This window comes from Scatophagus argus, chromosome 2 (genome assembly GCF_020382885.2).
Source record: "Scatophagus argus isolate fScaArg1 chromosome 2, fScaArg1.pri, whole genome shotgun sequence".
Taxonomy (NCBI): domain Eukaryota; kingdom Metazoa; phylum Chordata; class Actinopteri; family Scatophagidae; genus Scatophagus; species Scatophagus argus.
The window spans coordinates 798,735-813,090 of NC_058494.1; the positions used below are offsets into that span (position 1 = coordinate 798,735).

Here is a 14,356-nt window from a genome sequence, read left to right on the forward strand (position 1 = left end):
AGGGTTTGAGGTAAGGGGCAAGGGAACGTAACATAAAGCAACACAAGTGAAGGTATTATGGCAAAGACAAGGAAGAGAGTAAGAGAAAGCATGAAAAGAAAATATTAGAGGATGCCGCAAAGAGCAGTAAGGAAAAAGTGTAAGGGAAATGGGAAGAAGCAGCGTCACTCCAGCAGTGGGTCAGTAAAAACTGACAGTTAGAACTGTGAGACCATTGTAATGGCAGCATTAACATCACAGTAATCCTCTTAGACACAAACAGCCCCAGGAAAGATTTCACTAATGCAATTAAAAGAGTTATTTAAGCTTCACAAGTCTACTTTTTATTTTTTAAAAAGGAAGAAAAGTGGGGCCAAATTGTATATTTAAAATATTTACCTAAATCAACCCCAGGTACTCTGAAAGACAGTTACTCAGATCTAAACAATGTTAAAGTTCAATGGGATATTTCATGCATCATGACCTTCTTGCAAATACTCAAAATCAAGAGTGAAAGACAAGAAAAGAAAATAAGATCACATGGACAGCAAGAAAAGACATTAGTGTGCTTTCTATCAGGAAAACACTGCTCGGGAAGCCGGATATTGATCTTGCAATAGTTCATTTTTGATCTCATAATTTCCAAAAAGGTTCCAAAAATGTTTACTTTACTAATATAATGACCAATACTCTCTTTTTTAAAAAATATTAGCTTTATCTTAGTTTAGTTTTATCTTTTTTGTTTAGTTTAGTTGTGACAATGCATCATGATTAGCATACCTGTAGTGTGTAAAAATGTAATGAAGAAATGGTGTGACGCATGATGTGTGTGTTGTCATGTCACCTCCTCTGTTCATTGTTTTGGCTGACAGTCTGGCGTGCATATTAGTATATGAGAGTCTTTCTCTGCTTCCCACGTCTGTTTTCAACAGGCTGACCTGGTAACTTCTCAGATTACAGCTAAACAACACACTAAAATATCTTTCTGGGCACATTTGAGGCGACAAACCGGCTGTGCAGTGACAAAATTCAGCTTCATATTTTGTGGGGGAATGTACAAGTACATTTATTCAACTACAGTACTTAAGTACAAATTTGAGGTAACTGTAAATGCAACATATAGATTAATGCAGCAGTCATATCAGTCCAAACAAATGCATGTTAAAGCAGATTTCTTTTGTTCTAGAATGCTATATGTAATGCTATATATATGTATACTTAACCTTCATATTAGCAGAATTTTTCAACAAACAGTAGTATCTCCTTTACAGTTACAGTGTGTGTGTGTGTGTGTGTGTGTGTGTGTGTGTGTGTGTGTGTGCAGGAGTCTTTCCAAAGACAGCTGAACCAACAACAGCTGAACCTCTCTACTGTGTCTTCCTCGTATGCTAAGAAGTCTTTAGAAATAATGAGGTAAAATAAATCTGTATGTGCAGTGGTACGGCATAAATCCTATGAAAATGTGACCTGTTATGTTTCAGGTCTATCAGTCATACTGAAGTATGTTTTCAACTGTACTGCAGACTAAAAAAAACTGACATCTGAGCATCTTTGAATGCACCAAAGGGATGCGTTTTCTAAATGGTCCTCTTGTCAGGTGCTTCATTGCTGGGATAATGCAGTTAACTATGACTTGGGCTTTTTTGATAAAGCTAATTATAATTTGGTGAAGGAAAGAAAAAAAAGGGACTTACTAATGACAGGGAAAGTGATAGAGACAGTAGCAAAGTGATACATAATGTGTTAAATTGATTTCAACTTTCCCTCTTCCCCTCCACCTTTGGTAAGTCTTGAGCTTTATATTTTTTTCCTCTCAATTCATGTGTCTATTTTTCCCATCACCTCCCTCCCATTCCTGCGGTCCTCTTCACCTGACCTCTTCTCTTCTACTCCGTTATTTAGTACAAGCAGCTGGAGTCTTTTCAGAGCCTCTCATCAGTCCTTCACATTTCTCTCCTTATTGTAGGACCAGTGCACCCTCATGCACCCTCTCTTTCCTCTCTGTCTCTCTTGCCCTCATTCCCTCATTCATTTCCTCCTGCCAAGTCAGCTCTCGGTGGCCTCTCTCCCTCTCTCTGTTTTTTACTCTCTCACTCAGTCATTAATATGAAAGACTGTCTTTCAGTATGCCACTGGGTCTTCCTTTGCTTTTTCTATTTTACATGTTCATCTTTTTCTATTGTTTTTGTCAGCCACCAGGATTTATTTATTTTACCTTTGTCCTACTCTTTGTTCTCACATCTCCATCACATTCCCTTTATTGCTTTTTCAACATTATTTCATAACAACTTTATTGAGTATAGGATGAAGCCTATTGCCAGAATACTGAAATACAACGGAATCGCAGTAAAAAAACAAATTAAACATGACAAGCCCTTTTAAGCTAACAGGTTCACTGTCTCAAAACACATACTGACAATTTTCAGGATTTTCCCCAGAAAAATTGTTTGGCCTGGTGCCAAGAATTTTTTTAAATATCCCTTAAATATTAATGTTTCAATACATAAAGCTTCATATAGTAATACATTATATAGCCTATGGCTATTACGTAGTACAACAACTACCACTGTAGTTTTTATAAAAAAGAAACTACTAAAAAAAGAAAACCACTGATGGGTCTGCAATACGCTGATAGAAACACTCATTTTAGAGGTTTACAAGTAGAAGGGCTAAAAAAGAAGTTTGTCAAAAGGGTAATGCCAGAAGGATACAGGACCCATTAAATGGTAAATGGTATCTACTCATATAGTGGTCTTCTGGCTGACCATTCAAGTAATAATAATGCATTTTATTTATAGGCGTCTTTCTAGACACTCAAGGTCACCTTACAGCGGGGTGGGGAACCTCTGGCCTCGAGACCGTTTCAACCAGCCCGCGACGCAATAAAATTTTTATATTTTATATATGCACTTATGGTATGAATAAACAAAAAAAAATTAGGGAAAAAAATATCGACTGTCATTAGTTTTCTGAGATAAAACAGACGAGGTATGTATGTCCAAATCAACATCAGGGTCAGTGAATGCAGCACATGATGTACGTTATTACCTGACACGGATGACAAGGGATGTATCATGGCAACTGTCAAAAAAAGGAAGGTGGATGCAGAATGCACGCATATTCCAGAAAAAAAGGACAAATGACTTTTTCTTTGTTGAAATAAAAGGCAAGCCAGTGTACCTAGTTTGTGACGAGGCGCTGGCAGTGATGAAAAAGGCAAATGTCGAGCGCCATTACAGCTCGAAACATGCTAAATTCGATGAGTTGAGAGGATAGATGTGTTTAGATAAAATTAATTAACACTCCTTGTCGGAGTTTGGAAGCTCAACAAGCAGCTTTCACACGACTACAGACTGACAGAGAGAATATTACGCGTACAAGTTTTGTGGTGAGTGAGTTAATAGCCACGAAGCTGAAATCTCATGCCGAAGAAGAGTTTGTGAAGGAGTGCCTTGTTGTCCCCGCGGAGTTGCTCGCGCCTAACAAAGTGAAATTATTTCAAAGTGTCAGTTTGTCTCGAAGAACCATTGCAGACAGGATTACTGATATGGCACAAGATATTGAAAAACCACTGAAAGACACTACAAGAGACTTTGAGTATTTTTCTCTGGCCTGTGATGAAACAACAGACATCACAAACCCAGTGCAGCTAGCCATTTTTGTGTGTGGGATTTCGAGTCTGAGTCTGGATCCAAGTGATTTAGTTGTATGCCACTGTATCATACATCAAGAGAGTCTGTGCAGCTTAACAATGTGATGAAAACCGTCATGTCAACCATAAACTTCATCAAAAGCAGAGGGCTGAACAACCTCCTCAAGGAGCTACTCAGCGAGCTTGAGTTAGAGTACGGTGATCTGGTCTATCATCGTGAAGTGCCATGGCTGACTCGTGCAAATATGCTCTTCCGGTTTTACACACTGCAGGAAGAAGTCAGACACTTTATCGAGATGAAGGGGAAACCTGTCATGGAGTTCAGTGATGGCAGGTTCCTCAGTGATCTGGCCTTCATGGTGGACATCACCAAGCACCTGTCAGAGCTAAACATCAAGCTGCAAGGTCTCAACCATCTCGTCAGCTCTCTGCTTTCAAATGTGAAAAATGTGAAAGTGAAGTTAAGGCTGTGGCAAGTACAACTGGAAAGGGGAAACACTGCAATTTCCCATCCTGCAAGAACAAAACCCTAACGTTACTACTGAATATGCTGGTGAGTGTGCAAAACTAATTCAGGCATTTGATGACAGGTTTCATGATGCGAAATATATACAAAAGGAACTAAACATGTTTGCTATGCCGTTTAATGCACAACTATCTGATGTGCCAGACAACCTCCAAATGGAAACAACTGAGCTGCAAAGCAACAACTAGCTCAAAGCTAAGTACAACAACCTTTTTCTGCTGGACTTTTACAAACTGTACATTCGTGCTGAGGATTTTCCCATCCTGAGGAGACATGCCCTGAAGTTTGCATCTCTGTTTGGGACAACGTACTGCTGTGAACAGTTCTTTTCAAAACTGACTCTAGAAAAGAGTCGCTTCCGCTCAAGACTGACTGACCCAAACTTGGAAACCAGTTTCGAGTAGCATCATTATCACCGCCAGCTGACATCAGACATCTCGCCAAAGAGAAAAAGTTCTAGCCATCACATTAGGTGAGTCTGACATGCACAGAAATGCAGCAATCATGAGGCTTAGTAACACAGCAGTTCTAGACTTTTTTTTTTTTTTGCAACCCTGTTCATAATAGTATGGCTCTTGGAGAACTTTATAAAAATAGAAATGGCCCTTCATATGAAAAAGGTTCCCCACCCCTGCCTTACATCATTAATCATAAAAACAGACACAAAATTTGCAACAATAAGAGACAATAAAATACAATTTAAAAATTGACAATGTAGTTGTGGTCAGAAGAAGTAGGCTAGTCTAAACGGGGTTTTGGGTTTTGAGTTTGGATTTAAAATGTGGAAGCGAGTCAGCGTTATGGAGGTCAGGTGGAAGTGAGTTCAGAGGGGAGTTGCAATAGTCTAAACCGGAGGTGACAAGGCTGTGAACAAGAATGGCAGTGGAGTGGTAGAGAGGGAAGGACGGAGACAGTTGATGTTACAGATATGGAAGTAGGAGGACCGGGTGACAGTACTGATGTGGGTGGTGAAGGAGAGAGTGCTGTCCAGGATGACTCCCAGACTCTTTACCTAAGGTGAGCAGGAGATGGAGGACTCATCAATGGGAATAGAGAGGATGTGGACTTTCTTTAATGTGGATTTTGTGCCTGTCAGAAGAAGTTCTGTTTTATTGTATTGTACTGTTTAATTTGAGGAAGTTTGAGGTGAACCAGGATTTTATTTCAAGGAGGCTATTGGTAAGGGAGGAAGGTGGGAGTGTGGAGTTGAGGCTGGTTGAAAGGTACAGCTGGGTGTCATCAGCGTAGCAGTGAAAGTGGATTTGATTTGCAGAAAATGTGACCAAGGGGGAGAAGGTAAATGATGAACAACAGGGGATCCAGGAGCCCTGGGGCACACCTGTGGTGACAGGGACTGGGTAGGGATTGAGTGATTTTAACTGAATGAAGTGAGTGCGGCCTGAAAGGTATGAATGAAACCATTTGAGAGTTGTGTTTGTGATGCCAATAGAGGAAAGCCTGTCCAGAAGGATGGTGTGTGAAATTGTGTCGAAGGCCGCACTCAGATGAAGCAGGAGGAGAATGGATAGTGAACCGGAGTCAGTAGTAAGGAGGAGGTCATTAGGGATTTTGAGAAGTGCTGTTTCAATGCCATGGATGGAGGGGGCGGAAACCAGACTGGAATTGATTATTGCAGGATAGATGGGTATGGAGTTGGGCTTTACAACATGAGCCATCATTCACCCATTCACTTGCTCATCAGGAACAATAACCATTCACATGAGCAATCACACACCAGGAGCAATTTGGGATTCAGTGTCTTGTCCAAGGACACTTTGACACGTCAACTGCAGGGGCCTGGAGTCTGGAGCCACTCTCCTCATCCTGACCACATCCTTACCCAGAAAATCCACTATATCACATGACATATGTTTGCATTTTTTCTGACAAGCAACACTGCTAGTTTTCTACAGAAAAGTGATGGTGAGCAATGATGACTGAGGACACAGCCATTGATTATTAGATCACTGGGAAAGGACAAAATATTGTGAAAAATTGCTATAAGAAAGACTTATGGAGGGTGATGTGGATGGCTAGGCACACAAACCATTTGACTTCAGCACAAGAGAGTGCAGTCAGTGTTGTTTCTTTTAATCATGAACACAACCTTTCTCTAATCCTTACCAATTAGTTTCAGTTATCTAAAATTAACCAGGGGTTATTTGGAAAGCAATAAAAACATTTTAATTTTAATTGGATGACCTGTTGAAGGAGAAAACGATGATTTAAAACCATTCAATTCACATTCAATTTATGACAAAGAACATGAGCTATGATTTACAATTAGCCCTTCTCTCTCTTTCTCCTTACTTTACCTTAGACTCCTTTCCAGTCTGTCTCTTTGTCTGCCTTTCTCTCAGTCTTCCTGTCTCTTTGTATGGAGTCTGCTACAACATTTTGTTTCACTTAAGTGACTCCAATCTGCAATCAGCCTCAGATGTGAGCTGTGTGTTTGTGGCCTTTTCCCATGTGTGTGTGTTTGAGGCTTAATTCCCAGCCACTAGCCAACAGTTCATTAGCCTGATCAATGATTGACTCTATTCTCGTCTCTTCAGTTTTTTATATATTTTTTTTTGCTGCTGACCCAACTCTCCCTATACATCCTTCATCTCACTGATTCATTCTCATGTCGAAAAGGATAATTTCTTTACTTCTTCTGTCTCTTCATCACTTTCCTCATCACTATCCTTTATAATCAGTGGTTTTCTGATGTTAAGGAAAAATATGTCTCTTTCTCTCAATCCCTTTCCTTCTTCTCATCCATTCAATGATTCATTGATTAGTTCTGGTGTTTAGGAGAATTGGCTACTTGGTCCCAAAATAAAAAACACTAAGTGTTATTTGTGTATTCTCTCTCTGCCTTCAGCTGACCTCTCTTTTGCATTCAGTAAGTTGGTTCACTGACTTTGTCAATAAGCCTTGGCGTCATCCTGTCGTTCACAATTAATCTTTTTTTCTGGTGCTTTGTCTGCTGTGAGTTGACAGCCTTGGTGTCTCTGAGGTATCTAATAGCACGGTGGAGGGTGTTTGGCGTCTTTTCAGCCTCAGGAGGAAAAAAACTGTTGTGGGGAGTTGTTAAGTATTAAATCTTCTTTGTTCACCTGTCTTGTGTGTGTGAGTTAGAGAGGCCCTGCTCACTGGAACCTGCTGAGCAACACAAAGAATCTCTGAATAGGTCAGTCATGGTGGAAATCAATAAATAAAAGCTGGGTCACAAGCGAGAAAGTGAACAGACTTAAAGCTAACAAAATTAGCATTAGGTGATGAACAGTACAATTAGCTGACTGCTCTAGATTTTAATGATAGTAAAGCTGTTTGCAGTGACAGCTGGTATAAATGGGCTAGTGGGGCTAAGCCCTCCCTACGTTATGGAATAAAGATGAGAAGGTTAATGTTTAAATAACACACAAAAGATTGTTATGCATTTAAGGTTTAGTTTTAGTGAAACCTAAAGTGGCAACAGCACCAAATAGTTAAAAGAATAACACAGGATAATTTTATGCAGTGCAAGCGCGTCAAATCTGCTCTTACTTATTTTCCGGGTGTAAATGATTGACGAGTATCATGTTTCGTCCTCTTCATTTACTGACCATTTGGGCTGACTTCATTTAGCCCACAGGCCAATCGGTTCTGACCAATCAGCAGTGAGCTGGCGCTGGTTAAATGATTGTCAATGTCAATGTAGAGTTGAGTAAGGACAACTGTCCATGTTTCAACTCTTATTTAAGAGGTTTCCTCCATTCTGACAGACTGGAGGGGAGGCCCAGGTATTGACCTCTGTGGGCCTTGTTGATATTTTGACTACAATGCTACCGTGCCAAGAACACCACCTTGATACCATCACCTGTGAAACAGTGAGACAAAACCCCACCAGTGGATACCAGGAAAAGGTAACAATGTCCTTTCCTTCAATCATTCCTTATGTTCCTAGTCTTCTCCTCTGTTTTTTTCCCTGCCTAATGTATTGGTTTGTCTAATTTCTCTCACATCACAGTGACAGCACCACTCAGTAGATCTGTCTGGCTGTGTGACCCATGCTGTGACCCCTTCCAGCTAATATCTTACAGGCTGACTGTAGATAAAGAGAGGAAAGTTGATAGTGAGAGATGTGACTTCGCTAGGGGGCAGTCGTGGATCAGCGGTTAGGGTATCGGACCCGTAACCGGTGGGTCGCTGGTTCGATTCCCCGTACCGGTGTCCATGGCTGAGGTACCCTTGAGCAAGGTACGCGGTCGCCCACTGCCCCGGGTTTGTTGTGTGTGTACACGTCACTTGGGTGGGTTAAATGCAGAGCATGAATTTCGTTGGAGTGAGTTCCCTCCAATGACAAAATATGTCACTTTCTTTCTTTCTTTTTCTTTCAAGAGACATGGAGATTGCAATATTTTCCAAAACAGTGTTGCCATATATAAGGAATTCAGTATAAAGACACACTCCCAGACCATATACGCTAATATGTACGACAAGTTATCAGCAGTGTTGTGCCTGAACACGTTCAATGAACGATTGTTCATGAACTCGTTCATATTTTGGGCAAATGTGAACTGAACGTGCTGTATTTCCGGTTGATGAGTGTTATTGTGAACGTGTTCATTCTGGCGTTTGTGAACGGCGCTCTCTCACAGTATAACTTTGTTAAAGAGTGTGTCAGATTTCCGTAGAGCCTTCCGAAAACCCACGCTAAACACACTGCAAACAGCCTTGAATATGTAGCGGAAAAAACGCCCAACCTGGCAACAGCTGTCATACCTGTTGCACTAACAAATACGTCATCAAAATACAGAGCATGGACGAAGGCAGCGGAAGCTCGGACTGCTCGGACTCTATGGCGTTTGATGCAAAGATGAAACTGACACACCTATATTTAAGAGTAGACTAAAAACTTTCCTCTTTGATAAAGCTTATAGTTAGGGCTGGCCTAGGCCGGCCCCTAGTTATGCTGCTATAGGCTTAGACTACTGGGGCCCCTCTCATGACACACTGAGCTCTTTCTTCCTCTCCCTCTTCTTCTGCACACATTCATGTCCCATTAATGCATATTACTAACACAACTTCTTCCCTGGAGTCCCTGTGTTTTCTTGTCCCGCAGATTCCTATCGATCATGATTGGACCTCCTGCTGCGGTCCTGCTGTCGTCCTGCTCAAAACCTACTGCAATTACTACTGTTTAGTCATAATCTGATTTAAATCTGTTACGACTCAGTACAGCTACTACCATTATTGTTACTACTATTGTTATCAAAATCACCATAATACCTTCTGTATACTTCATTGTCATTATCATTATCTACATTTCCGATACTTCTGGTATTATTACTGCTGCTATGCATCTCTGCTTGTGTGCTCCTTCTCTCACACCCCACCCCCTCTGCCTCTCTCCCTTGCTCTCTCTCTTGCTCTCTCTCTCTCTCTCTCTCTCTCTCTCTCTCCCTCTCTCTCACCCCAACCGGTCAAGGCAGATGGCCGCCCATCTTGAGCCGGGGTCTGCTCCGAGGTTTCTGCCTTCTAAAAGGCAGTTTTTCCTCGCCACTGTTGCCAAGTGCTTGCTCAAGGGGGAATGTTGGGCTCTCTCTATTTCACAATTTAATTAAAGAGTTTGGTCTAGACCTGCTCTTGTTGTGAATTGGCGCTATATAAATAAAGTGAATTGAATTGAATTGGTTGTGCTTTCCACTATCAATCACTGAACTGGTCTGAGCAGGCAGGCAGTACAAATAAAAACAAGTCATTCCTGACATCAAAATCATACTGTTCATTCTCTCTGATGTCAGTACAGCCAGATTCACAGAAACCTCATCAAGATACCAAACAGGACCCACACAAGGCAAAATACTGTCCACCTGATGCAAAATTGCCCAATAATAATATTTACTATGTAGTGTTAGAGTTCACAGGATCAAACAAAGTGGTTTCTTAAAACTTGATGTTCCAGTACAATGTAGGTTGGTCTATGCTCTGTCAGACATAAAAGCTTTATGGACTGAAAAAAGTACAATTTTTTTTCCTGATGCTTGCAATATTTTCTCATACCAGTAAACAGCCAATAAAATATGAGTTCTAAGGGAAGAACGGATTCTTTCCCCTATTCTCACACATTTTCCTCTGCTTGGCTTCTTCCTCATGTAAACAAAGGAGTTTAAAAAAATATTCTTTCTGCATTTGTTTGTCTTAAATATGTAACAGCCTCATGGTATTTAAGTGCTTGACCTTCAAAATCAACCCGAAACAAGAATATGGGTCTTTCCTCCAGTGGGCCCACCACCCACAAGAGAAATAAAAGGGGTCAGGTACAGTGCACACAGGGTAGCAGACAAAGGCGACAAAGCTGGTGACCTCCGATCCCCAGTTGCTGAAGCTAACTGTTGGGACAAGGAATGTCACCTCACTGGCGGGAAAGGAGCCTGAGCTTGTGCAGGCGGTAGAGAGATACCAGCTAGATACTGTCGGGTTCACCTCGCACTCTCTCCTCTTTTCTAGATTTGCTCCCAGTGAGAGTTGGAAGGCAGATGTGGGCTTACTTATATCCCCAACTCTCTGGCTACTTGACAGAGTTTACCCCAGTCAAGGAAAGGGTTGCTTCCTTGTGCCTCAGGGTCAGGGAATGGGTCCTGAATGCTGTTTGTGTTTATGCACCATACGACAGTTCAAAGTACCCAGGCGTGTGGCCAGGGGTGTGAATGGGAGGAACGGTCTGCCTGATCTGAAGCTGTGTGGTGTTAAATTGTAGGACTTCTGTACTAGGCACAGTTTGTTCATGACAAACACCATGTTCTAACATAAGGGTGTCTGCAAATGCACTTGACACCAGGACACCCTAGGTTGCAGGTTGATGATCTGACTTAGTTTACATCCGCTCATTACCAGACAACAAGAGAGACCTAATACAACTCCTACTGAGCAGCTACAGAGAGTTGTGGAACTACTGTGTATCTCTCTAAAAGGAAACATGGCTCAACAACAATATGCCGGGCTCAGCTTACCAGATCTAGCCAAAGCTATTCCTCATTCGAGCCGATCATAACCACCTGTCAGGGAAAACTCATGGAGGGACCCTCTGTGCCTACATCAACAAAGGCTGGTGCACAAGCTGTAGCTGGGTGAGCATCCCTTGTACAGAATCAGGTCTCTTTAGGATAGGATAGGACCTTTATTGTAAGAATTTTAAGAAAAACCATACTACATGATTTTGAGTACTGCTCTATGGTGCAACAACTTTAAAATACAGTCTCCATACATATTTTATCACTTTATCTGTCAGTTACCCTCCAAGACTGTAGGACTTTTACGGTTTTCTGTGGCACAGAAGCAGACATGAAAGGAAGAGAAGGTTGGAAAGCAAAGAGACAATAAAGGGTGAGAAAAACAATGACAGTAATAGAGAAAGTAATCAGATTCCTACCAAAACTGTCTGATCTCTTGAGGACAACCAAAAGCAGCCAACATGAAAATCAATTTTAGTGGAGTCTGCAATGTACAACAGTCAGTCAGGAACTCAGAGAGGTTGAAGGTAGTTAAGTGAGATGAAGCTGGGATGAAATGTTGACCTAATGATTATGTTTGTTTTGCAACGTATCAATTACTGTCCTACTCAGTTAAGGACCACCAGTCTTCTTGAACTACTTGCCTAGCTGTGAGATAAGCAGGGCAAAGTGTGAGCAGATATATGAATATTCAGAGCACATGAATATATGTGCTGGCAAATATCTCCTGCGTAAGTTGAATGTTTCGATTAAGATATAAGAGCTCCAAAGTTTGGGGAGGAAATGCAGAAGAATGTGATTTCCAAAAAAATCAGTCTGCAGAACAGTCAACTGAAAATGCAGACAGATAATAATATGCAACTGAAATATATATATTTTTTTTTTTACAAACAACTAGGATTTGGCCCTAGTTTTGGGGGGGTTATTCTTTTGGACAAAGCAAATAATTATATTATGTGCTAATGTTCATTAGTCATCAGTACAACTGCTACAGACCAGATTTTGAATCTTAATAAGAAGCAAAGTCCCTTTACCATGAGTTACAGGTAAGTACAATCGAGCTGAATAATCCTCTTCCTCTTCTTCCTCCTCCTCCTCTTCCTCTTCCTCTGAATCTGGCTCAGCCACGTCACCTAACAACAGGCTGTCATGTGGATTGGCTGATTGTGGATGTGACTGGTCAATGACAGATGATGGACAGTAGGGAGAGGGCATTGGAGAACCTATGAAACAACACAACCACAAATAAATAAATAAATAAACTTGAAGAATGAATAAAAGTAGAAACAATACCAGCAACCAAAATCTTAAAAAAAGGGAGAAAGAAAAAAGACTGAGCAATGGAATGTGGTGATGTGTGCTGATGGTGTGACTAAAAAATTGTGGGATGAGACTGATAATCTTACACGAAAGACAATTCCTGGGTTGGAAGTGCCAAATGGAGTCACTCAAACTTGCTGTCATAAACCTGCACAAAAGCTATGAATTCACGGCTTTGACACATGTTCCTCTTCAGGGTTTTGATTGCAGAGCCTGGGGGTTGTCCTGCAGCCCTTCATGTGCTCATCCTTCCTGTGCCTCTTCATCCCAATCCCATCTACACCACTACAAATATAACAGTTTTGATGCTCAAAGTTTGACTGAATTCCAACTTTGGATCTTCATGACCATTAATCTGTGACTCAAAGAGAACTTGGTCCAAGTTGTTAAACCATGTACGGTGTCAATGTGTGCATCAGACAGAGTGTTCAAAAATCAGTTACACACCAATAAGGCAACCTCGGCATTTAGTAACTTCTGAATGCTAAATGGCTCTGCTTTCTGTTTTTGTGTGTCTGTGCTCTTCTGGACAAAGAATCTTGTACTCTGAATCTGCTGAAGCCACTCTTCCAGTTTGGGGGTCACAGCCCCCACTGCCCCAGTTAGCAATGGCACTACTGTTACTTTTACTCTTTTCCAGCTCTTCTGTCATTCTGTAAGCACTTGGTATTCTTTGAGCTTCTCATGTTCCTTCTTCTTGATGTTGTTGTCACTTGGGATTGCTACATCTATCACCACTACTGTTGTTTGTCAGCCATCACAATGTCCGGCTGGTTAGGCATCACCATTTTGTCAGTCTGAATCTGGAAGCCTTACAGGATCTTATTTCATTCTCAGTAATTAACAACCACCTTAGGAGTCTTGCGTATCTTCCATTCTGTCTTTAGGACCCATACTAGGGGCAGATGTTTGTGTATACTATACCAGTCACTCAGTTACAGCAGTTATAGCATCACCAGCCAAGCACCAGTTACTGGTTGATAGGGCAGTCACTTAGGACTGCAAGACCAGGCAGACCAACCTGTGTACCGCCTGAATTGACTACAAGAAAGCCTATGACTCAATGCCACACATATGGATATTGGAATTGCTTTAAAATGCACACCACCAAGAGGACGCTAAGAGTGTTCAGAAAGAACTTGAAGGGGCTGTGAGAGAAAACTCTAGAGATCAACTCAATGCGAGCTTCAAAAGTTACCATTAAGTGTGGCACAGGCCAAGATGAGTGGCTGTCCTCGTTGCTGTTCTGCATAGGCTTGAACCCCCTCAGCCAGATCATCACAAAGGGTGGTTACGGATACCAGTTTCTGAAGTGGGGCAACCATCAGCCACCTCCTCTACATGGATAAAATCAAGCTATACGCCAAGAGTGAGCAAGATATTGACTTACTGATCCACATCACCAGGATCAGCAATAACGTTGGCATGCCACTTGGACTAGATAAATGTGGTCAGATGGTAAAAAAGAGAGGGAAGATGATCAGAACAGAGGGAGCTGAACCACCAGAAGACAACATTACAGATGTTCAGGACAGTTACAAATACCTTGGGTATTTGGCAAATGCAAACCATGAACAGGCCGCATGGAAGTCAGCTGCAGTCAAATACCTGCACAGAGTGAAGCAGGTCCTGAGAAGTCAGTTAAATGGTAAGAACAAGGTCCAGGCCATCAACACATACCCCATCAGATACCTCGCTGACATAATAAGTTGACCAAGCAAGGAGGAGGCCACTGATATCAAGACAAGGAAGCTCCTCAATGCATGGAGGGTTTCACCCCAAGTCCAGCACCCTGAGATTATATGCTAAGGGGAACGAGGGAGGCTCAGGACTAGTGAATGTCAGAGCCACTGTCCAGGATGAAACAAGAAAGATCCAGGAATACATACAATACATGTA

The 14,356-nt window shown here is 41.6% G+C and overlaps 1 protein-coding gene across 6 annotated transcripts in view; it reads right to left on the minus strand.

Moving 5' to 3' along the window:
- tenm3 (teneurin transmembrane protein 3) overlaps positions 1-14,356 on the minus strand; it is a 293,504-nt gene that overhangs the window by 133,779 nt on the left and 145,369 nt on the right. For all 6 annotated transcript variants that reach the window (XM_046399608.1, XM_046399625.1, XM_046399602.1 and 3 more), the window contains one exon: positions 12,172-12,360. In XM_046399608.1, the coding sequence (XP_046255564.1) occupies positions 12,172-12,360 (189 nt within the window). The remainder of the gene's footprint in view (positions 1-12,171; positions 12,361-14,356) is intronic.